This window comes from Bacidia gigantensis, assembly GCF_019456465.1.
Source record: "Bacidia gigantensis strain McMullin 20006 chromosome Unknown contig_134, whole genome shotgun sequence".
Taxonomy (NCBI): domain Eukaryota; kingdom Fungi; phylum Ascomycota; class Lecanoromycetes; order Lecanorales; family Ramalinaceae; genus Bacidia; species Bacidia gigantensis.
Genome location: NW_025408593.1, coordinates 1,535,835 through 1,558,646, shown reverse-complemented (window position 1 = coordinate 1,558,646; position 22,812 = coordinate 1,535,835). Strand labels below are relative to the sequence as shown.

The following is a 22,812-nucleotide window of genomic DNA, read 5'->3' as shown; positions in this document are numbered from 1 at the left end:
ATAGTCCCACCCCCGGGCTTTTCATTAGAAGAATCCGACGGGCTGTTCTTCAACGCCATTTTATCAGCCTGATGCAGCGCAAATGCACTGTGTTGATGAGACGATCGATCCTTCGTTCCTCGCTCAGCATTAACCACAAATCGAGATCGGTTATGATGGTGTCTTTGCGCGTCTTCAAGGAAACGTCACTTGAATACGGGCCGGACTCGAAGCGAATTAGGCTGGCCAGAACGTGGTTGACAGCAAAGACCAAGCTCCCTCGAGGGACGGACTCAAGTTCAAATATAAGAGCTGATGTGCAGCTGTGGGGTGAATTGAGGAAAAGAAGATGTTGGCGACGAGAATGCGCCGATCTTTAAAGGACCAACCCAGCAATCTGCCTGCAGGGAGGCCAGGAAGCTATGATGTAGGCTAGAGCTTAGCCTGTATGGACTATTGAAGAATGACCTCGGGGAAATAACGTTGGTGCGTGCACTGTGGTGGGGGTTACTTTCCAACGCCACTCTCAATCGCTTACTCGATGGCAATGTAGAAGTTCGTCCATTTCGCATGGAGGAAGCTGCTGGATCAGAGAGTCTGCATTGACTATTGGATATGCTCGTTAGGGCATCGCGACATCTCTAGGCCTAGATGTTCCCCACGATTGGGGTTAAGCCGAGTCAAGCCAAGGGCTGAATGGCGTGCGATGGCACGCAGCGACCGATGGGACGGAATTGCGGGGCATCTAACTGAAGGCATACTTAGCCTGCTTCTTTGCTCCACCCTTTTACGAAATGTTATCACCGTAAAAGACTGCCCAGCCCAGCCAGCGTAGTATTCAAAACGTCAATAATGAGATTCGCCGATGCCGAACGTACCATCTCAGCCTCACAGTTGGTCGGAGATCCAAATCTGTCCAGACTTCTAGCGAGCACCGAGCGATGCGTGCCAACATCAATACAAAGTGGCTGCGAAAACGCTAACATAGCTTGAGAAGTAGTCCCACCCAAGCCATTATTGTTGCCGCAACATGTGGTAGTAGTGGCAACAACGTCTCAGCTGTCATTCAGATAAGCTAGGGCTGTTGGTCAGTTACTCCTCGTTGAAGTGGCGTGAATAATTAACGCCAGCGAGGGCTAGGCTTTTGGTCCGTCCATCGCGCCTCGTTTGCCTACTCTCGGTGCATGTTGGATTTGTCCTTGACTTGACGTTTGCGTGTGCCGGCGCGTTCAGCCCGTGAGACTGCGTATCGTTGGACCTACGTATGCGAAATATATCATCTTGACAATTTTCTCATTCCGAAGGCTGTTTAGCCGACGAGCTCATGGTTGCGTGAATGCCTCGAAGCACGTGCACAATGGGTGAGGGTGTGGCTCACTACTAAGTAGAATATGCAGCCAACCGAAGCGGCTGCTCGGTCTTGTCTCAGAGGGTTTTGACAAGTCGCGTGGTGCCCGCAAGGCCTTGTACGTTACAAACTGGTTTCTCCGCTCGAGCACTTACGAATCAGAAGTTGGATCGCACAAGTCTTCGAATTGGGCGAGCAAATATCTCAGCGTCCTTGTTGTGATGCAGGAATGAAGCAGGTTCACACGCGGAGAAAGGCGCATCAAGATGGAGATGCACAGGCACGAAAATACTGCTCGCTTCTGAAAGGCTATGTAGGAGTACCATCGTCCTAACAATATCAACAAGAATTCATCTGTTGTGTACCCACCGCCCATCGCATGCTATTGCGTGACCACGTCACTGTGGCCAGCGTCTTCATTGTCATCACCTTCGTCGAATGTGCGCTTCTTTCAGGCCTCTCAGAAGCTCTGCGCACCCATGCTCTTTGCCGGCATCAAGATTAGTGCCACCGTGCACACAAACACTCCAGCACCTGCTAGATACAGTGGGCCGTTGACATTTTCAGTGTAAAGATGTGCCGCAATGAGTGGCGACACGATGCTAAACAATCGTCCCCAGAAACTCGCCAAGCCACATGCAGTTCCCCTGATTGGCGCAGGGAAAGCTTCTGGCGTCCACCCATACAGTACGGCGTTGAACATGGACTGGAAGAAGTATTCCATGGCGTTGAGACCAATATTAGAGGCTTGAGTGTTGACACCGGCGAAAGCGAAGAGGGAGGCGCCCATCAGAGCCGATGAACCAACCATGGCCCATTTACGTCCGATTCGTGGCACGGTGTACATCAGGGCACCGAGGAGCACGCCGAAGATGCCAGGGAAGTAGATAAGGATGAAGTTGCGATAGGTTTCAGCAGTGGAGACCTTGATGTCTTTGTTCTTCTTCAGTAGGATCTTGGGGAGGAAGGAGCCTGGAAGATATTAGCACAGCTGCTGCTAGTAGAAAGCGACCGGACCTACCAGCTATGCTAAAGCCCCAATAGTCGAACATGTATGTAATCCAGACTAAGATCGTCAGGCGCGCCATATTGAAACCATTGAAAAGGATCTTGTATCTCTGGAGTTCAAGGCTTATTTTTTCACGCCAATTGGCTTTCAGCTGCTTTGCGCCTCCGCCGAATGTATCGGCACTTGCTTGCGAGTTGTCTTCCGAGGTCAAGGCATCGAATACTTCTAGTGAGATGCTGCTTTCTTTCTTGTTGAATTTTGCCACGTTGTGTAAGACTTGGACAGCCTTTTCATCCTTCCCTCGGTACAGTAAGAACTTAGGTGACTCTTGGAAAGTGAAGAGAACGAATCGGAGGAAGAAAATAACCAGACATATCGCTCCCAGGCAGATCAGAGTGTATCTCCAGCCCATGTTGCTCGCCTTTGTACAGCATTCGGCGCCTTTTGCCACCTTGCTACATGCCTTCAGATCGTCCCCATTGGCGTCTGTTCCACAGGAGTATTTGGGCAATAGGCCGTACGTTATGGCGGAGCATAGAACTACACCAATTGGCTGAAAAACCGAGAGCAAGGCCAATAGGAAGCGCCGATTTTGAGGGATGAACTCAAGGCAGATTGTCGTGTCAATGGGGATGTTCCCTCCGACGCCGAAGCCAACGAAAGCTGTCAGTACGAGTACGCCATTGTAAGTGTCAGGTCCCGCAAGCGCGAGGCCAAAGACAGAAGCTATCAGGACCGTCAGGTTGAATGCATATTGTCGGCCTAGGTGTGCGGCAGTTAGAACCACGTAATGATGAGGAGAAAGGACAGGAGCCAGAGTACGTTACCGATAATGTCGACCAAGACACCCCATACAAATGCGCCAGCCGTTAGGCCCGCTGAAAAGGAGGAGAAGAGGTCGCCAGACTGAGCATCTGAAGGCGCGATCAGTGGTGGCAAAGAGAGGTTGAATGGTCAGAGGAATACGCACCTCCAAAGCCAAACTCCTGCTGAATCGCTGGCTCTACCAGACCAAATGCTTGCGCGTACAGCAGGTCTAAGAGGTAGCCAAAGCCGCAGAGAAAGAATATGTACCACTGGTATTTTCCCATGCCATGACTGTCGAGCTCGCGATTGACCAGCAAGGCCTTCTTCTCGTACAAGGTCAGGCTGTCGAGTTCGGGATCATTGAGGATTGCATGACGTGGTAAAACCCCGCCAGTTGGAAGATGAGAGTCTATATTAACGTGTTCAATATCCTTCTGGTCTTCCATGGATTGGCCGATCAAGGGTCGTAGTTCGTGAGAGTTGTCAGAAGAGGCTGTAGGTGATGGAGGAGGAGAGTGGGAGGGGGAGGGTAGCATAAGTAGGCGCGAACACAACCAACATGAAGTGTCGTCCGAGTGTCAAGTGAGATTAAATCATGGCCTGCCTGTTCAAGATATGGTGTTGCGGCCCGGTATGCAGGCAGGCACTTAAGCGCGAAGCTTCAGGGCGGAGGATCTCGTGGGCAGCGGGGTGTGACGTTGGATGACATTTTCTAACATGGAATATACCGAGACCAGGCACTCATGATAGAAGATCTATGGGGCGGACATTGTTGCTTTTTGGTTCAATAAGATTACCGGCGATTCTAGGCAGAGACTGGCAAGGCGCTGAAGTTCCAAAGGTTAGGACGACCGATTTAGTACTGTCTTGGGACCAAGACTAACGAACCCGTCCCCCACACCCCGATCCTATCACTGGATCAACGGTTGCATTCAGGTGGCAAGTAGAGCTCGAGTTAACAACCCTCTATGACCACGCGAAAGTCTTAGCGTCATGCATCCTGGCGTCTTGTGTCTACGCTCATTCTACTACCAAAGAATACTCATCATTCGTACAGATACACATGATTGCGGTTGCAAGGCAGGCTACAGGTTCTCCGGGTCAGCCTAAGACCAAAGGATTCGAAAGCTGAGTCGGAAATGCAAATAATTGTTCCGGATCTTCGGCCGCAACGAAATTGGTCAAGAAACGTTCGAAGTAGATCAGGTGCAAAGGCCCGTTCGCTATGCAGCTTTGATTTTGAGGCTATCTTGGATCACCACGCGCGCTCCGAGTCTGGAGGTCCTTTATGCACCCTCCTCGATATTCCCCCTCTCGGATACGTATAATCCGTCAAGAAACTATGCAAGAATCTTGTCAGCATTCCCCCAAGGTTCAGGTTCTCAGCGTGGCTCCTACCTTTCGGATATCTTTGTTCCTGACTCTGCATATCTGTTGGATATCTGCCGCACTCTGGGATACATTCTCCAATGAGTTGCCCGTCAATTGTAACTCATCCTTCTGGTTCTTCGATATCTCTACTGTCACACCTGTCAACATTGTGACTCTCCGAACGATCTTTTCGCCAATAAAGTTCCTTCAGTACATAGTCAGCCTTTTTGGTTATTCTGCAATTGTTCCCCCAATTTTGGAGCGTACCGTATGTCAACCTCGAATAAGCCAGTCTCGGAATTCTTTTCCACGTTCACATTGATAGGAAAATGGGCGTAGACGTATCGCATCTTGTATTTAAAGCCTTTGGTGACTCCAATCACGAGGTTATTTATTAAGGTCTTGACTGTGCGTAGTGTAGCAACACTCTTTCGGGCGCCATGGTGGAGCTCGATGTTGATGGTAGATTTCGATGGACGGGAGAAGCAGACGGAAATGTGGGATAGATCTTTGACGAGCTTGCCTAATAGGTGTAAGTCGATAAGTCCAGTGCGCTGACAACGTTTTTCAAACGTACCTCGAGGTCCTTCAACGGTGACTATCCTCGACTTGATGTGGACCTTGACTGCGCGGGGTCAGCAACTCGTCCATTGTTTCAAGACCTTTGCTGAATCGTGGAGCTCACCGTTGTCCGGAATTGCTAATGACTCTTCCGAGTGTATGTACCTCATCGTAGCTAGCGAGACAGCGTAGGAGCTGAGGTTAGAATTGTTAGTAGCAGAGATACTAAGCGACCGCTTTGGTGGAGCGACGGCAGAGAGCTAAGCGAGACGCCAAGACTTATAGGGCTGAAAAGCTTTTGCCTGGAAATTACTATCTTCCACCGGCCAATCTTCGATTCTTACCTTCTTCTCGCTCTATGCAACTATTATTCTCCGAGATCACAAAAGTAGACATTGGCGATGTCTATATCACATGAATGTAGTCACTACCCTTACTGATTAACCTATTCAGAGGCTGGGTAGCAATAAGTCGCTGTCCTTGTCTCCCGAGTCGCTCCGACGGTCTAAACCTCTCTTGCAAAGTAGCTTAGCGAGAGAAACTCATTGAATGAAGTCCACTCAAGACGTTTTGATGAAACATTCATACCAAAGTTATTATAGGTCAGCTGAATAAACGGCAGACTCAAAGTTCATGAATCATGAATTTACATCAACAATGATCATCTTTCCATCAATCTGAGGCTCCTCCTCTTATACTCACAGCCGAAAGCCTCCAGAGACTTCACAGAGTGACAATTGAGGCTTTCACAGCTGCCTGCAAATTTCACATGCTAGATCAAATTAGTCGGAGAACATTGAAAACAAAATTCGCGTAAGGTTGCACTGCACACGAGATTTTCCGTCTACATGCTTGAATGTATCAGAACCCTGTTCGGACATTTGCGTCGATTATTTCTACAGAGTTGGAGACATGCGTTGCATTGCCGTTAGTGCGGCGCTTGATGTGTGATTTTTTCCTCCAATGAACCATTGGACGATAATCTTGCAAGTGAAAGTTCTGGAGCAAAAGGTGCAGCTACTTGTCGGTGTCAGTGTAATTCATCCAGTGCCTGAGGTCTTGCTCCCATGTTTGCCTTATATTTCGGTCACATTGACACACGATATAACAATTTTCCCAACAATAAAAGAAAGGACTCGGGGCAATATTTGCATGATTGCAAAGCAGATTCTGGAACCCCCCCCTCCCCCCTATCATTGTCGAAACCCTGCAGGCGCATTGATAATGTCTGAGACTACAGCTGGATGTCTTATCGCATTAGAATTTGGCAGACGCGACAACCACCTCCACATATCGGGCATTTGTGGGTCACGGATTTCCACCGCGTTATCATGAGATCTTGCGTCGTTCATGCGAAACGAAGATTTAAGAATGCGTTTGGCATCTTTCCTCGCGTTTTCTTCAGCCTCTGTGCTGAAGGACAGCAGCTAAGTAAGACAGATGGATCTCTTCCAAACGTGCAGAATGTTCTTAACTAGCCTTCTACTCATTATCCATCGAATAGCAGCATATCCAGCGGGAGAATCTCACGGCACAGAAGCTCTCGATGTTTTACCAAGCCTAGCCAACAGCTACAACGCTATTGAAAGTACCAAGGGCGATTCAATACTTAACGGCACGTCACTGTCCGATGCCGTCAGGACCGAGTTGACCGTACCGTACTCAATACACAATGAATCTCTAAACGCAGACTACGAGTGTTTCCCAGGTAAATTGTATAAAACAAAGCGGGCCAGAACACGGGATTGCCTAGGTGCCATCATGTCTCTCCCTTCGGGTCACGAAGTCGGACAATTTCATACAGGTGGTGTTCAAGATGATCACGAGCTCCCAGTAAAGGTCCATGCGCCAAAAGGTGAAATACCTCAGACGCAAATCTGCTTGATTACAGTCGATATTGGCATAGGCGAGACAGACGAAAGTACCTGGCTGGTGGTCACCAATCGCGTAAAACTTTTGATCGATGCTTGTGCGGTGGGTATGTATCTTGAGGGACGGACCGGGGGCACCACTACGACTGGCAAATATGGCAGGATCAATATCACCGTTGAGAAGAGTCATTCGACTGGGACAAGCGCTAGCAACCAACAGCATGCAGGCAACGGGTTGTTGGGGTCATCTGATGCGAGCAACAGCAATGAGACTTTTACACTGGGCAGCGAGAATGGAGGAACCATGAGCCAAGTAACATCTCAATGACTTTTAAAGGAGGATAAGGGAGCTTTCACAGACAGTACACATAATGTTTTGATTTATTCCCGTGCACATCTAGGGCATTATCAGGTAGACAAGGCTCACAGTCACGTGCCGATAAGATTAGAGCCATAGCCTCGGTCACATTCGCGCTTCAGCCAAATCATCTCAGTTTGAAGTTTAAAGGTCATTTATTTGTACTTTGATTTACATTGTTCGGCCGTTTCTCAGCTAGTAGAGATTGAATGAGCTGAAATGTTGTCACATCTTCAGCAATGCCTCTCAATTCTATCTTGGGCGTTTTCGCCGACGTAGGAAGCTATTGGAAAAGCGTGAGTCTACTCAAAACGTCCACCAGCCTACGAGCAATATCTCATCTGAAGTAGAAAGTCTACGGCTGGGTCTGGCACAAAAAGCCTCTGGAGGCACATCTTGATAAACTCGTGAATGCCCAAACCTTCGAAGAATGGGAAATTACAGCTTCCCAAATCGACGAACTCCTTAATACTGATCTATGGCGTCAAAATGCATCGAGCAAATATTACGACTTTCGTCTGATATATGAGCGCCGCAAGGCTATCGTAAAAGCTAGGGAAGATGAGGATATACTCGGTCTTGTCAACCTGCTTCGCTCAGGCTTGGTCAGAAATTTGGGCAACATTACAGCACCAAAGCTGTTCAACAGAGCATACGCGGGGACAAAGTTGCTGATTGAAGAATACATCACGCAAGTTGCCTTAGCGATTAAGTATGTCACGGCTCTACCGGCGGCTTCGAACTACGAAAGTGGTTGGACCAGTCAGGCGAAACTGGACTTGCTGCATGATACAAGGCAAGCATTTGGAAGATCTACTCTAGTCTTGCAAGGAGGTGGTATGTTTGCATACTGCCATCTCGGAGTCGTAAGAGCGCTACATCTTCGGGGTCTTCTTCCTCGAATCATCACCGGCACCGGCACCGGAGCCTTGGTGGCTGCCCTCGTCGGCATCCACCCAGAAGACGAGCTGCTGGACTTCCTCAACGGCAAAGGCATCGACATAACCAGCTTCGCCCAGGAACGAAAGCTTTCCACCGACGACGAAACGCAAGGCATCCTTACCGAACAACGCCAAAGCAACACGCAAGCCACTCTCAACCGCCTGATCAACCTCATCCGCTATGGTCGGCTCCTCGACTCCGATATCCTCGAGTCCTGCGTCCGCGAACACGTCGGCGACCTAACCTTCGAAGAAGCCTACGCGCGCACCAAACGAGTCCTCAACATCACAATTCCGACCTCCGGCCGCGGCGGCGTCCCCAACCTCCTCAATTACCTGACAGCGCCCAACGTCCTCATCTCCTCCGCTGCGCAAGCCTCAAGCATCACGACCTTCGCCCTGCACCAACCCCTCACCCTCCTCTGCAAAGACGAAACCGGCGCCATAACAGCCTGGTCGAAATCGCACGCCCAGACTCTGACATTCCACCCCCACCGGCTCGACCCCGTGACCGCCAGTGGCACGACCGGCATGGACAGCCCCCTCTCCCGCATAGCAGAACTCTTCAACGTGAACCACTTCATTGTGTCCCAGGCGCGGCCGTCTCTAGCCCCCTTCCTCCGCACAGATCTACAGCACCCGTCTTCCCCGCGGCAGAAACGCGGGAGTGGGCTCGTGATCGCGCTGCTCAGGCTCGCAACGGGTGAGGTGCATCACCGCCTCAGCCAGCTCGACGCCCTCGGCTTTCTCCCGCTTGGTATCCGGCGGTTCTTGATCGACGAGGCGGTGCCAGGGGCGAACCTCACCCTCGTTCCGGATCTGCGACCTACAGATCTCATCCGAGTGATCATGGAGAAACCGGGACCGACTTCCCTTTCCCTTCCTCTCCCCATTGCCCTCACCAACGGAAACAGCGATGAAAACAGAGGAAGTGAGGAAGCGGGGAATGCGAGGCTAGAATACTGGGTCCGCCAAGGCGAGCGCAGTGTCTGGCCGAACGTCTGTTCGTTGAAGATCAGATGCACGGTCGAGGTGGAGCTGGATCGGTGCTATCAGCTTGTCAGGAGGAGGAAGCCGCTTGATGCTATGGGTGGCGGGATGGAGGTTGCGAGGCGGAGGGCGGGTAGTGCGGAGAGTGGGAAGAGTGGTAATGGGAATGGAAATGGGAATGGGAGGAAGAGGATGAGGGCTAGTAGTCTTGGGTTGCGTGGGTGAGAAGGAAAAGGAGGGTGTGGGATGGCAATTGTTTTAAGATACCCACCTCATTTGCAATATGTTGCTTATTTCTTAATTCCTAGTTCTTTTTGTGTGAGTTCCGAGCACGGTTGATGATTTGCATACCTTTTAAGACTTGTACTTCTTCCTCCTTAGCAGACTGGACCTCTCCTCTCTCCTCCCCCCATTTTACCCTTCCCCCTTCTTCGCGCCATAACAAACAACCCATCCTCCACAACATCTACTTCCATTCGTTGGCATTCTGACATCCCCTCCCCCTTCCCCTTTTCGCGCACTTCCCTCCCCCCTCCACACACATCACAAATCCCTTAATCACATCCCCTCCCTCCCCTCCCTCTCTCGTTCAAACCCCCTCACAAACCTCCTTACCTTCCATCGCACCATCAACCAACAACACATCCCGCTCCTTGACCGCACCCACGAATTGTCCCCTCCCTTTACCCGACAAATCGACCCCGCCGACCCACCACGCCGCTGCGCGCACGATCTCCATTAGTGTTGCGATATCGGCTTCTGTTTGGGGCTGTTGGTGTTGGTGGAGTCAGTGGGACGTTTCGTTAGGATGCATGGGGGGAGGTGGGGGATAGGGGATGGAGGGGGTGACGGGGAGGGGAAGGGGGAGAGGATGATAGGGGGAGAGGATGATTGGAGGATAGGGAGAGAGAAAGTTACCGTATACACCATCACAAACCCACTAGGTAGCAGCCGTTTCCCATGTGGATAGGGCGGGACATGGAGGGGTGGGATGTTGCGACCTAATCATGAATTGCAGTCAGCTACAAGTCATTGGGGTGCGATGCCTCGGTGGACGTCGAGATGGGTGGGGAGTGCTTACCGGCGAGGGGATGGCGTTCGCCCCAGCCGGAAGCGATTACCATTGCTGCATCGAGAGGGTGGAGTGTCAGGTGCATTGATCCATCCTACAGGGATTGGGGAGATTAGTGAGGTTTTTCGACTGGAGATGGGAAGAGAGAGAGGGGGGGTGGGGGTTGGGATGATTGGATAAGAAATCCCTACCATAGCGTGCAAGTGACAGATCTCGCCGCTGTCAGCGCACGTGGGGTTCAAATGGCTCCAGAACCGGTGTGGAGAAGCAGTGCAGGCGCTGAGGAAAAGTGCGAGGCCACGCTTTTCGAAGCAGGAATTGCCTTTCCGCATTAGGTTGGGATGGGCGTCTGCTATGGCGTGCAACGCAGTCCTGAATACTTGATCTAGCTCAGGGGTGGACTTCTGGTTCAGCTGCCTGTGTGGAGCTATGCCGCCAGTCTTTGGTCTCGGAGCGGATCTTCGAGGTAAGCCTTGGATGTAGCCATTCAGAGGGAAGCAAGCCTGGGACAGGGATGGTGGCTGAAAGGGATCACTCAAGGCGAATAGGCGTAGGTAGCAGATTTTCAGATAGCCCATGACGGTCGATGGGGTGCCTCCTGGCCCGAGAGCGAGAAAGCTCTGGTAGTCCTTGTGAATGGCATTGTAGGCTTTGAGAAGCACGACACTGCCTACGGTTGCGTAGCAGATGTTTGACAGGTTTGATGACTCGAGGATGCTGATGATATCTCGGGCTGGAAGGTTCCACTGAGCTTTAGGAACTGCATCCATGGTCATGGAATTACCTCAGTGATCCTTTATCACGTTGTAAGTTTGGTTGAATCGCTGTCTTGCAGTCCGGTGCCTTGTTCAACAGCGGTTCAAGGTGATGGTGTGCTACTCTTGCCGAACTCTTTGGCGGTGTTCAATGGCGTGTAGCGTTCGGGAAGCTGCACTGTACTGCTGAGATGTGATTGTATTGCTCGGTCCATGAACAATTGAGAGTATTTGATTGATTGAACCATCCAAGCTGGAGTCGGTGTGACTTGCAAGCCAAGAGTGTCGACCTGGGCACAAGCTTGAATATGAATAAAGAGTGTTGTCAGAACAAATGCGAGGAACAGCTCAGTGAGCGACAAGAAGCGCAAAGGAAAGGTGTGAACGCAATCCCCAGATGAGAATTTAGTAGAAATGGGGGGAAATGGGAAGATCAAGTGAGGGTGAAGAGGAAGAGCATGTGACAAGAGAGGGAGAGAGGGAAAGTGACCCTCTTAAGATACGTCAGAGGGGAAGGCCGCTTCCGCTGCAGCGCACGGTCTTCCGCACCAACAACCTAAAGAACTGCGTCAAGAACGGACAGACCAATATCTTGCTTAACAGACGGTGGATATGAGGGTATTCATTGGCAAGTGATATTGGTGTACTGCACTGCACAGCTCCACGGCTGATGGGATGCAGACCGTGAAAGGGGACTCGCACGTAAGTAGCGAGAGGCATGATTGGTTTTGCTTGGATGGCAAGCTTGGCCTCTCGGTGCCTGACCGAAGGATCCTAGACATATCCTTCAATGCGACCCTGATCGAGATGCAGTCTCTTGAAGAACCAAGGCCGTAACACGACGTCTCCGCCATGGTGCTTGACGGCGAGTCGGTCTGCTTCTTTGCATCGCACTCATAGCAATACCTCAACCATCCACCCTGAAGGGTTGAACACAGTCATATGCAGTAGCGTATGCCATCGGATAAGACTAGACGCAAGGAGATGCCTGATTTGTCTCCCAAGTGGCAACTCAATGGCCCTCGCCGAGGATATCCGACAGGACATCCCAGCCTTCTGCGAAGAGCCTCCAGGCCGTTCTAGAACAGCGATCTTGAGCATAGGTAGCATCGCATTGATGAAGCTCCAATAATACTTTGAACACCATATTTCTGCGGCGGTTGGCCATGGGCTCCCAAACATGATTTCCTTTAATTGGCCGGTCTGAAGAAGATGCTCGATGGTCACCTTCTCGATCTTTGCGCGGCTCATACTCGATTCGTTGTCATGAATGAAAGATCGACCTCGTTGAGAACTGCACGATGAAGAGATCGAACGAAGGAATTTCAGGATTGAAGCAGAGGAGAGACGAAGCATCGACCAGATGATGTGCGTAGCCTGCGCTGAGACCCCTGATAGGGCTGAGGCTGTTGCCATGGGAATTGAAAGTAAACAAACAAAGTCTTACCAAAATTTTACAGGGACTTCACCTGCAGTGCCCTCGCAGCGCCTGTATAATGATGACGTGATAGTGAAATACTGATGTGACTGATCTTGAGTGGTGTTTTGGCTGCTTGACACTGCCGTGCAGTGATATCACAAACTAAATGTTTTGAAGTGGTGCATGTCATGCCACGACAGGTTTGGAAAGGATATTTTTGCTTGCTTTGTACAAATCAGTGGGAAAGCAAATCAGCGTGGCCCAATGTTTTGGACGAGTCGCTCAAATCTGGGACTGTAAGTCTATTTTCACTTCTTTGCGAGCACAATTCACAGGGTTGAGGAAATATTTCGCACAATATGCTTTTTTGGCTTGAAGAAGCTATGCGCTCATTGGAAAAGTTGACTTGATCTCTGTTGCTACCTCTCTACTTGATGGCAAATTTGATCAGAATTGCTCTAGCAAGACCTTCCAATAGTGCAACTACTCAGACTTTCCGTTCCTCTACTCCTCCCCTACTCCATCCTACCGTCCCCTCCTTCCTTCAAGCTGGACCCGTATAGCAGCATCCGCCACCGCTCGGACAGGTACCTCTCGTGATACTCGTGCAATCTGAACTGACCGAGCACGCAATCCCTGTCCCTGTATTGGGTGTATTGCAGGGGCCTTTGCTTTTCTGGCAGGTTTGGGTTTGTGGAAACGGGAAGTTGTTAGGACCAAATACACATGTGCCATAGCAGCACGCTCCGCCGCAGTTGCTGTAATCAGAAGAGGGGCAGCATATGTTTGTCTGGGCGGTTATGCCAACCGAGCTGGCGCCGAAGGGAAGGTAGGCGGGGCAGCATTTCGATCTGAAATAAGACCCGCAGACGTCGGCAGCTTGGGCAAACGAGCCCGGTGGGACACTAGGGGCAGGATTACAGCAGACGGTGTTGCAGTTTGCGCGGCCGGCGGGGCAGGTGATGCGCTTGTCGAGGACTGGGGTCGCCGGGACAATGCTCGTGAGGGCGAGAGGAAGACTGCTCCCGAGAAGGATTAGGAGGGTATGCATGAGGCGGACCATGTTGAGCTGGTTTGGGTATTGAAATGTGTGGCTCGGTGAGAATGAAAGGTGTCTGGAAGACGAAAGGATCCGAGAAGTTTTCCACGTCTGTTGTGGATTTTATATCACTGGGTGCTTTGGCTTCTGTGCTCCAGACCTTGCTGTGGCTTGAGGTTTTCTCGGTAGATCCGTCATTGCAATGATCAGACCACCTCGATCCAACACGACTTAGACTCACTGGTCACAATCATAGGTAGGCATTCTGGATCATACTTCAACGATTTGGATCAGGCGATAGCCAGTCTTAGATCAATCTTGCTACACAAAATGCCTGCTACCAGAGACTTAATGATAGTCAGCGGAGTCTTCGCCCTATGTGGTCAAGCTGTCTCGACTTCTCGCTTGTTGTAGAACGGTTTCCTAGTGTAGCTTTTGAAGGGTCCATACAAACGGCTTGGGCTGTTGGAGCGGATAAATCTGGGGAACCTTAGCTCAACCGCGAATATCAACTAGCTCCTCCGATTTTAGCGGTGTCCTAGAGAGTGGCCTGATCTTTGCAGTAAAATTTAAAAGAATGACAGCCGGTTTAGGAGTTATCACTGCTTCTTAACTTCAGAGCGTTTAAATTGCTGGTCACTCTTGCCTCTCAGGTCTTTTTGCCTGCGTACTGAAACACTCAGTCAAGGTCAGCCTTCTTGGATGAATGTTGTTGGTAAGGAAGGTATTCTCACTGGAGTATGAAGTCCTTCATCAAGTAAGGTGCGCTATCTCCCTATTCGAAAACCAATAGTCCGCCTTGACTCATGGGAAGAGGCGGAGCATGAGGAAGACCGTCGGAGTATATATCAACCGGCTTGATGATGACTCTAAGTGACAATCATCCTTCACGTGCACGTGCTTGTTCGATGTCATGCTTCGGCTCTGGCGTTACTTTATGCCAAGTCCACGCGGACTAGGTGAGGGTTCACTACATGACCCGTCCGTATGAGACCAAAGATGTCGCCAGTCTATCTCTTTAGCGTCAGGGCTGTCAGCTACCTCTAGAAGGTGAGGGGCTCCGCACACAAGTTGGATCGAACCACTGAGCGCGAATGTCATAGTAGGCCCTGCTTTGGTAAAATATGCTTGCTCAGGTAAAGGAGGCCCTTGGTGCTTATTCAATGCCTCAGGGATCAGCGTTTTCTCTCCGTCGAGTTTGCTCAAACTAGCAGCGATAGGTCATTGGGTTACATTTGGAGCCGAAGGACAACGCTAGATTAGCCAAAACTCCATCAATCAAACTCGGTGCAATGGTCTAGAATTCGAAAACCTGTTTTGCTTGTGTATCTTGCGAAAGCATAAGCGGGTAGATTTTCCGACATCGAACTTCCAAAGCAGTTGAAGGAACTCTGCTGACCACAACCCTGGATTCGATGGGGCGCTTGAATGAAGGGGTAGCCACCAACTCGAAGCGCCAACGAGAGGACAGTGAGCTGTCTACTTTGGTACTGGTTATCCTGACTGTAGTGGAGAGGGGGAGCAATGATTTTTTCTGAAGGTAGAGATACTTTGCCAATAATATGAGTCAGAGGAACCATCCTGTTGATAGGGAGACATCAGCAGCAAGCCATGAATACAGAAGAAGTGGTGAGAAGCTGAGTTCCATGCATTTTGTTTTGAACGAATGATCAAGAGATGTACCGCTACTACTTTATAGACGCTCAATCGTGACGCAGTGTATTGGGATTGTGGGCTGAGCATATGCTCTGATGGCCAATAACGTAAAAAAATACCCAACAGCCTACCTGATGTTACAGTCCGCATTACAAGCAACGAATAGGCCATCAACGTTTTCAGTGAAGCTCTCTCTAGTCCCAATGCTTGTCAACTAGAAAAGCTTAGATGCAGCAATGCTATTTCGTCTCACGGGAGGAGCTATATTGTCGTCGCGGATGGGAGTAGCAATCAACGCAAGAAGACCCACCATGTTCTGTATGACTCAACTCATTGTCGGTCAAATCAACTGCGCAAAGGTAGGTCCTCATGACCATTGCAAATGCATGCCACGAAAGATTCGGCTTCACGAACGCGCCGTGTTTTTCTGGGCTGGAAGCAGACTATTCAATCTTACTGTTTGCTCTCCATCAAGCAGTCAGTCCAAAGCTCCTATTCAGAGCATGTGATTTGTTTGGAGAGATCATAAACCGAATAGTATGTATGATATTGATGAAGATGGGGAGGACGAGAGGAGACGGCATTAGATGAAGCCCCTGGTAGTTCAAGGGCTGATAGGGCTGAAGCGGTTGCCCCTCAAAAAGTGGGAAAATAAACAAACACGCAGCCCCACTGACGTTGAATCTCCCCTCGAAAACTACCGCGATTGCGCGCAACACCGGAACAGGTCTCCCTTGATAGTCCAAAAATACCTGACAATGAGGTGCATGCGGTTCTCATAAACTACCATCATTTCGACCACAATGGGCAAACAACGTAACCTCGACGCACCTGCCGGCCCTCAACTCTCTATTCCCGACCTCGAGAAGAACTACCCCTGCGCCTATTCTCATGATTCCGACTCAGATTCTTCCACCTATTCCAGCGTCGACGAAAATGATGTCCTCCACCCAATCCGTTACTCATACTCTTCCTCCTCGCGCTCCACATCCGGTTCCAACGCGCCAATGCTTCCCCACCACAGCCGCAAAACCAAGCGACCCCCCAGGAGCCTTATAGACCCCCTTCTAGACGCACAACTCGCTATCTCTGCCTCTTCGTCTTCATGACCCTCATCCTCTTCATCCTCAGCTTGATCAGAGCGAGCCATGTCTCAAGAAAACAATTGGAAATGGGCCCAGTGGAGAAGACCGGACCGCCGCGACCGCCGCCGTGGGAGCAATTTCCATTCCTGACACGGTATTTTGGTGGCGTGAGGAGTATTGTTCCTAAGGGGGAGAGTAGAGGGGAGTATCCAGGTGAGGAAGGGGGAGTCGAGGAGGAAGGCGAAGCAACTGCAGAGACGAATGAGACGGTGGGGAAGACCGTGGAGCACAGGGACTTGAACAAGATGCCGAAGGGTGTGCCGTTTGATCCATATCACAAGATGGAAGAGGGGTTTGCGCAGAGAAAAGAGTGTTTCTTGGATAGAGAGGAGAAGATCAGGATACCGCAAGTGCATCTTTACGAGGGAGTGCCCAGGGGAATGCCAGATCCGGTGATCGGTGCACATGAGACGCTGGGGCTGCGTGATGATGTGTGCTTTGATCGATTCGGCCGGCTGGGACCATATGGATATGGTTATAGTGTCAGGAAGGGAGGGTCGGGTGCTGGCATGAACGGTGACAGGGAAGGCGCTGATGATATGTGGACGGGGGGCCAAAGTATTCCGGAAGTTGATTTCAAGAAAGTCAGGTGGGCTGAGGCTCAGGATGCTTGTCTTAAGAAGAATGCGAGGAGACTCGAGAATGTTGAGACGAATCAGACGGCGCCGAAGCCTCTTTTTACCCACGCGGGGGATACTACGACATCAGAAGACCGTATTGAGGTCAAGCTCAACAAGAGGAACAATGCGACTGTCTCATCAATACACAATGACACCGAAAACACTACCCTGAACAAGGACATAAGAAGGCTTTCAAGAACTGCGATTGTCATCCGTACATGGTGGGATCATGACTACACATCCGAAGAAATCATCTACCTGCGTTCTTTGATATCTGAGCTTTCGCTAATGTCAGGTGGCGAGTACACCGTCCATTTTCTAGTTCATGTTAAAGATGACAATGTACCGATCTGGGCTGAAAAACAGATCTATGATCGGGTACTAGAAAATTCCTTACCTGAGGAATTCCGCGGTATGGGATCTCTGTGGAGCGAGAGACAAATGAGTCTCATCTACGGGGGGCTTGAAGAGTCCTTCTTCCGTGATTTACCCGTCCATGGTGTATACCGGGGCCTGTATATGGCATTACAATACTTCTCAACCCAGCATCCGGAGTATGAACATCTCTGGAATTGGGAGCTAGATGTGAGATATACGGGCCACTGGTACCACCTCTTTGAACGCGTGCGGCAATGGACAAGAGATCAGCCGCGAAAGGGGCTTTGGGAGCGAAACGGCCGATTCTATATCCCATCAGTCCATGGTAGCTGGGAAGACTTCAAACAGATGGTCCGCGTGCAATCTGAGATGGGTACAGAAAGCCCAAACAACATCTGGTCTGGCCTCAAATCCGGCAACAGTGAAGTTCCAGGTCTACCACAAGGCAAGACCGACAAACCAGTGTGGGGCCCCGAAAGCCCAGAAGATATGCTCGCCGATCAAGAAGACCCTACTCCAGCTACCTCGATAGAAAAAGACCACTACGAATGGGGAGTCGGTGAAGAAGCCGATCTCATAACATTCAGCCCCCTCTTCGACCCAGACGGCACGACATGGTTCTACACTGACGATGTTACGGGTTACAACACCACCACAGGCCTCCCACCACGACGATCAGCTATCGGCGCGTCATCACGTCTTTCCCGCCGCTTACTGCAGAGAATGCATCGTGAGACCATCTTAGCGCGCCACCACATGTTTTCCGAGATGTGGCCTGCATCAATTGCGCTACATCACGGTCTCAAAGCCGTCTACGCTCCCCATCCTGTCTACATCGACAGAAGATGGCCGACAAAGTACCTGGCGGACGTAATGAATGGGGGTAGGAACGGGGCATCAGGCGGCGCAAGAACGAGCGTATACGGCGGCCGCGAACACAACTTCAAGGGGCAAACTTGGTTCTATGATGCGGGCTTCTCACCAAATCTTTGGCGAAGGTGGCTAGGGTACAAAGTCGACAATGATGGTGGAGAACAGGAGGAGGTTACAGGGGAGGGAAGAATGTGCTTACCTGCCATGCTATTGCATCCAGTGAAGGGGGTGGAGTTAGTCGTCGAAGGCGGGAAGAGGGTCGATGAAGAAGGGCCGGCGGACATGGAAGTGGAGACGATGGCAGATGCGGAGCTAGACTGGGAGAGAGATGGATGAGGAGCTCTCTAATTCCACCTGTACATATCATGATTTTCATGAGCAGCGGCATATATTTGAACTTGAATCAACTGCCCCCTGACGAAGCAAACTGCCAAGACTGCCAAGAGATCATTGAGATTAGATATGATCTGACATCTTTCGATATTTCTTTTCGGGAAGCGGCGACTTCGAGTATTGTTTGTGACGAGTCGTATTTTCCCCTTAGCGAGCATTGCATCCATGTCAGCTGCCCGCCATGTCTCAATTTGTCGTTCCATGTACCACAAGCAATTTGCGCCCATTGGTCACCGTGGGATTCCTTCAGCAACCTTGCGGCCCCGGAACATTATCCCGAGATTCAATATTCAGGCCATTAGACACCAATCCAACATAAGTGAGGAGTGTCAAACAATGTGCTTCCGATTGCTGACCGTGATGATATAGCATCTCCCAACCCAAGCCTTCGTCGAGCTCGCTTTCGCCGAATCCTCGCCTATGGCGCATTTGCCTTTTTCTTTACGTCCGTCGGCATCGTCGCCACCGCCGGCCCTGCCGCCACGACCATATTCTCTCTTGTATCCGCCCCCTCAGACGCCGAATCCTTGAAGCTTTTCCATACCGCACACGAGAAAGCAGCCGAGATCAACAAACATATTACCAATCATCCAATCTCGGTGGCCCTGCGCGAACGACCAGGTTGGACAGAGTCAAGACCCCATCTCAGATACCCTGAGACGATCAGACCTCATAGCCTGACTGCCGGTACGCTTATGGGTCCTGGAAAGTTCCCGGTGCCACCACTGGTGTTCAGCGATGATAAAGAGCTAGTTTCTCTGAGCTATGTGGGTACAGACATGTGCGGCCATAACGGTATTGTACACGGAGGCTTGCTGGCGACAATGCTCGATGAGGGTCTGGCACGGTGCGGCTTTAATTCTTTGCCCAGTAAAATCGCTGTCACTGCCAATCTTATGATCAACTATCGCAAGCCAGTACCTGCAGGGTCATACCTGGTCCTCAGAGCGTATACGACCAAGGCTGAAGGTAGGAAGGTCTGGGTGAAAGGCTCCATTGAGCTACTCAGAGACGATGAGAAGCCGGGTGACGTTCTTGTGGAAGCTGAAGCTTTATACGTTGAGCCTAAATACGTGAAGGTATGTATTTTGACAGCCTTGAGACGATTGTCATCTAATGGCTTCAGTCTCTTCCGAATTTTCTTCAAGTTGGCCCTCGATGAGGAGCACTCAACGTTGCCCCCTAGCTTGAACGACCTCGACTCGAAACAATGAGTAAGATGGCCTCCATCTTTCTTCGGAATTTGCACAAGGATACAGGCGTCTCCCTAGAAGTTAACCGGCATAGCCAGTATACCAAATCTATACATACTCACAAGAGCGAGATCCTACACCCGCCAGGACCACGCTCAGGTCTCCTATCAGTCTTAAATGCATAAGCCAGCGGGGTATCCGTATTACTTGAGGATATGCAGGGTTTCTGTATCCAACACATACCTAATACATATCTTGGTCATTGAGGATCTGAGAATTCCGTTCCATTACGACCTCCTGCTCAGTGAGAATAGAAAGACAATGTCCGCCGGGGTTGATTAGAAGCCAAAAAAAAGAAGAGGAAACTCCTCGGCGAGGAATCGAACCCTGCACCATGTTAATCATCACTTCTGCATTTGAAGGGGGAAATTTACTCGGTCTCCCGCGGACTGCCGAATCGACAAGCGGAAATCATAACTAAGCAGAAATGTCAGGTTTAGGCTTTGTCAGCAGGATGATTGTTACTAACCCACTAGACCATCGAGGATTTTTCTTGATAACGGAAAGAGTCTTACAGCAGATTATATACTGTTTGTGATTAGTCAGATGCAGTGTTAGATGATCACATTTTCTGGTCGCTTTGTGCACATTGCTTCATTAAAACTTCGCTTGATACATCTTCATGCCTGCAGCGTACAACAACATCCGGCTGAACGTGGATACGAAATGACGGCAGCATAGACCATAATTTACGTGGCATATAGAAGGTGGATAGATTGATTTTCTAATCCGGACCTCCGGCTTGGCTTTGCCGCATACATTGCATTCGCTGGGTATCATGTGGTATGGATTTGGGACGACCACCACCAAGAGTGCTCAGACTTCTTGAACACTTACACGCAATGCTGATCATTCGGTATGGCATGGGATGACCACTTACTCTTCACTTCATTGCGTTTGAAAGAACAACTCGGTTCCAATCCGCTGTTTCCATTCAGAGGTTCTTTAGCAGAGTCATTGAATAAGCAGACGCTCCTGCTTCCTACGCCGAGTCTTTCAGTAATCTTTCGATCTCTTCACTAAATTGCCCTCTTGCATTCAAGCAGACAGATCTTACTCTTCACTTGAAAGCCTGGATCGCCAAATCATGATCATGCAATATAAATTTTGATTGCGCTAGTGGGTCAAGAAGGTTGTGTTACAGCTGTCACGCGTGCCGCTTCTGGCGGCGAAGCTTCAGAGCGGCGCTTATTTCAGCTGCAACTACCTGATGAGCTCCTTCACAACACCGGAAAATTCTATCGAAGACTCTTCCATGCACTAGCCTCGTCCTCGTCAAAAGCCAAGCATCAGGAAAGCGGCTGTACGCGCTACCCTCCTCCAGAAATAGCAGGGTGTGTTCTTGTATCCTCCGTTTCAGCTATGTATTTTCAAGCGACTCGTTGCCTGGCAAGTCTTCACGTTCCATGTGCCGATTTAGAAGCGGCGTTATGGCGCTATCCGACCCTTTGAATTGGAATGCACTGGCATTTACATCGTTCCTTAGCTGCGATCTTTCGAGCTACTGGGCGTATCCGAGACCTCCATTAGCGACTCCTCCAGTGATAGCTCGTTCTGTCAGCTGCACGAGGATGTTGTGGCACTGCAAGCTACTGTCAAGGTGACATTGCTAAAGGCAGATCGACTTAGAATCAAACTGCGATTTCTCAGGGTGGCTTTGGAAGAGTAATCGCAGTGGCTTCACATCTGCGAGCTAGTCTTTACAGTCGACTATCCTCATCTCCTAAGTCAGCATAAATCTTCATCTGCGCAGTATATATGCATGCTCGAAGTCTTGCGATTGAGTGTTAGGCTACTAAGACAAACGTGCGCGAAAAGACGTCAAAGATTTGTATTGCGATATGAACAAGCTATTGTGTACTCGCGAAAACGAATGTCATGTAAACAGGCCTGTACAGAAAAATGACCAAGCAACCTTTGTATAGCAAGTCGACGAATCGTGACTTGACAGCAGTCAAGGGATCAATAAGTATCGGCATGATCCCTGGTGTTATTTGCACTACTGATATGTCACCGCAAAATGATTGAAGTGATCCACGGTGACATTAGCAGTCGTTCTGCCTTGTCCTGGCCCATTGGTGAAATCGATCGTCCCAGGTTCCAAGTTGCCAGCATCTATTTCCACCACAGTGCCCAGGGCTTCGACTGTTTCGGCAACGTAATACTTGACGACTGGAGTGAACGTGTAACCAAACCCGGGTTGAGCGGGAGCCTAAGTATTTTCAGCGGATCCAGATAGCATATCATGATGTACCATCTTCTATAAGATCACTTACTGTGGCAACAGGAACAATCTGGTCGTTATTCAAATCGAGCTGACCGAGGCCAACAAGGTAATTTTGCCCGTTTTGGAATGATCCATCGGTTTGGATAGCAAAGCTACCGGCCTTTTTGCCGTCTTCCAGATCGGCCTTGAAAAAAGCTGCTCCCGACTCTGTAGTCATAGGGTAGTCACCTAGAGGTCACTCTTGTGAGTTTGAAGCAAGATTTTGCAGCGAATGAGGTTTCTTACTGCCGTTTTCGCTGACTGTAGCTAAGTTTGCTGGTTTACCATCACCCCCTTTAACTTTAACACCTGGAGCAATTGTTTCCGGACTTGTACCAGTCCCTATTATGTCACCAACCCGACATCAGTATGTTTTATCTCGTTTGCCTGCTTGGATTTCGGGACATACATGCGTAGAATTGATCAGTTGTCGAAATGTCAAAGGTAGCACCGTTTGGAACAAATTGGGAAATCCAGACGTTGCTGAAATAAGATCCCGGAGTGGGAGAAAGCTCGGGGCTTTTCACGAAAAAGGCATAGGTGCTGTCCGAATTGGAGTTGTTGTTGAAGTTGATGGTATACGTCGTAGGCATGGTGAACTGACTAATGATCTTTGAAGTTGGGCTAAGTTTGCTTGAATCTGGATAAAGTGCTGTGAGATATGTGATGGACTCAGCGGGTTTGACGACCTCTTTATAATTTTTGGA

At 50.0% G+C, this 22,812-nt stretch overlaps 6 protein-coding genes across 6 annotated transcripts; 3 read left to right on the top strand and 3 right to left on the bottom strand.

The window, feature by feature from the left end:
- Positions 1–1,787: 1,787 nt before the first annotated feature.
- Positions 1,788–3,589, bottom strand: KY384_002227 (uncharacterized protein; the record flags this gene model as incomplete). The annotated part of the gene is made up of 3 exons (XM_044810753.1): positions 1,788–2,299; positions 2,349–3,098; positions 3,307–3,589. The coding sequence occupies 3 exons, from the start codon at positions 3,587–3,589 to the stop codon at positions 1,788–1,790; spliced, it is 1,545 nt and encodes a 514-aa protein (XP_044672727.1).
- An 840-nt stretch (positions 3,590–4,429) lies between these two features.
- KY384_002226 (uncharacterized protein) lies at positions 4,430–6,229 on the bottom strand (the record flags this gene model as incomplete). Its single annotated transcript, XM_044810752.1, has 6 exons — positions 4,430–4,483; positions 4,542–4,719; positions 4,782–5,037; positions 5,092–5,139; positions 5,200–5,270; positions 6,177–6,229. The coding sequence occupies 6 exons, from the start codon at positions 6,227–6,229 to the stop codon at positions 4,430–4,432; spliced, it is 660 nt and encodes a 219-aa protein (XP_044672726.1).
- Positions 6,230–6,539: 310 nt separating this feature from the next.
- Positions 6,540–9,460, top strand: KY384_002225 (uncharacterized protein; the record flags this gene model as incomplete). Its single annotated transcript, XM_044810751.1, has 2 exons — positions 6,540–7,259; positions 7,655–9,460. The coding sequence occupies 2 exons, from the start codon at positions 6,540–6,542 to the stop codon at positions 9,458–9,460; spliced, it is 2,526 nt and encodes an 841-aa protein (XP_044672725.1).
- A 6,822-nt stretch (positions 9,461–16,282) lies between these two features.
- KY384_002224 (uncharacterized protein) lies at positions 16,283–18,529 on the top strand (the record flags this gene model as incomplete). Its single annotated transcript, XM_044810750.1, has 1 exon — positions 16,283–18,529. One exon carries the CDS (start codon positions 16,283–16,285, stop codon positions 18,527–18,529), a length of 2,247 nt encoding a protein of 748 aa, XP_044672724.1.
- A 222-nt stretch (positions 18,530–18,751) lies between these two features.
- Positions 18,752–19,800, top strand: KY384_002223 (uncharacterized protein; the record flags this gene model as incomplete). The annotated part of the gene is made up of 2 exons (XM_044810749.1): positions 18,752–18,905; positions 18,956–19,800. 2 exons carry the CDS (start codon positions 18,752–18,754, stop codon positions 19,798–19,800), a joined length of 999 nt encoding a protein of 332 aa, XP_044672723.1.
- A 2,038-nt stretch (positions 19,801–21,838) lies between these two features.
- Positions 21,839–22,698, bottom strand: KY384_002222 (uncharacterized protein; the record flags this gene model as incomplete). The annotated part of the gene is made up of 4 exons (XM_044810748.1): positions 21,839–22,051; positions 22,116–22,294; positions 22,352–22,447; positions 22,515–22,698. The coding sequence occupies 4 exons, from the start codon at positions 22,696–22,698 to the stop codon at positions 21,839–21,841; spliced, it is 672 nt and encodes a 223-aa protein (XP_044672722.1).
- Between the last annotated feature and the right edge of the window lie 114 nt (positions 22,699–22,812).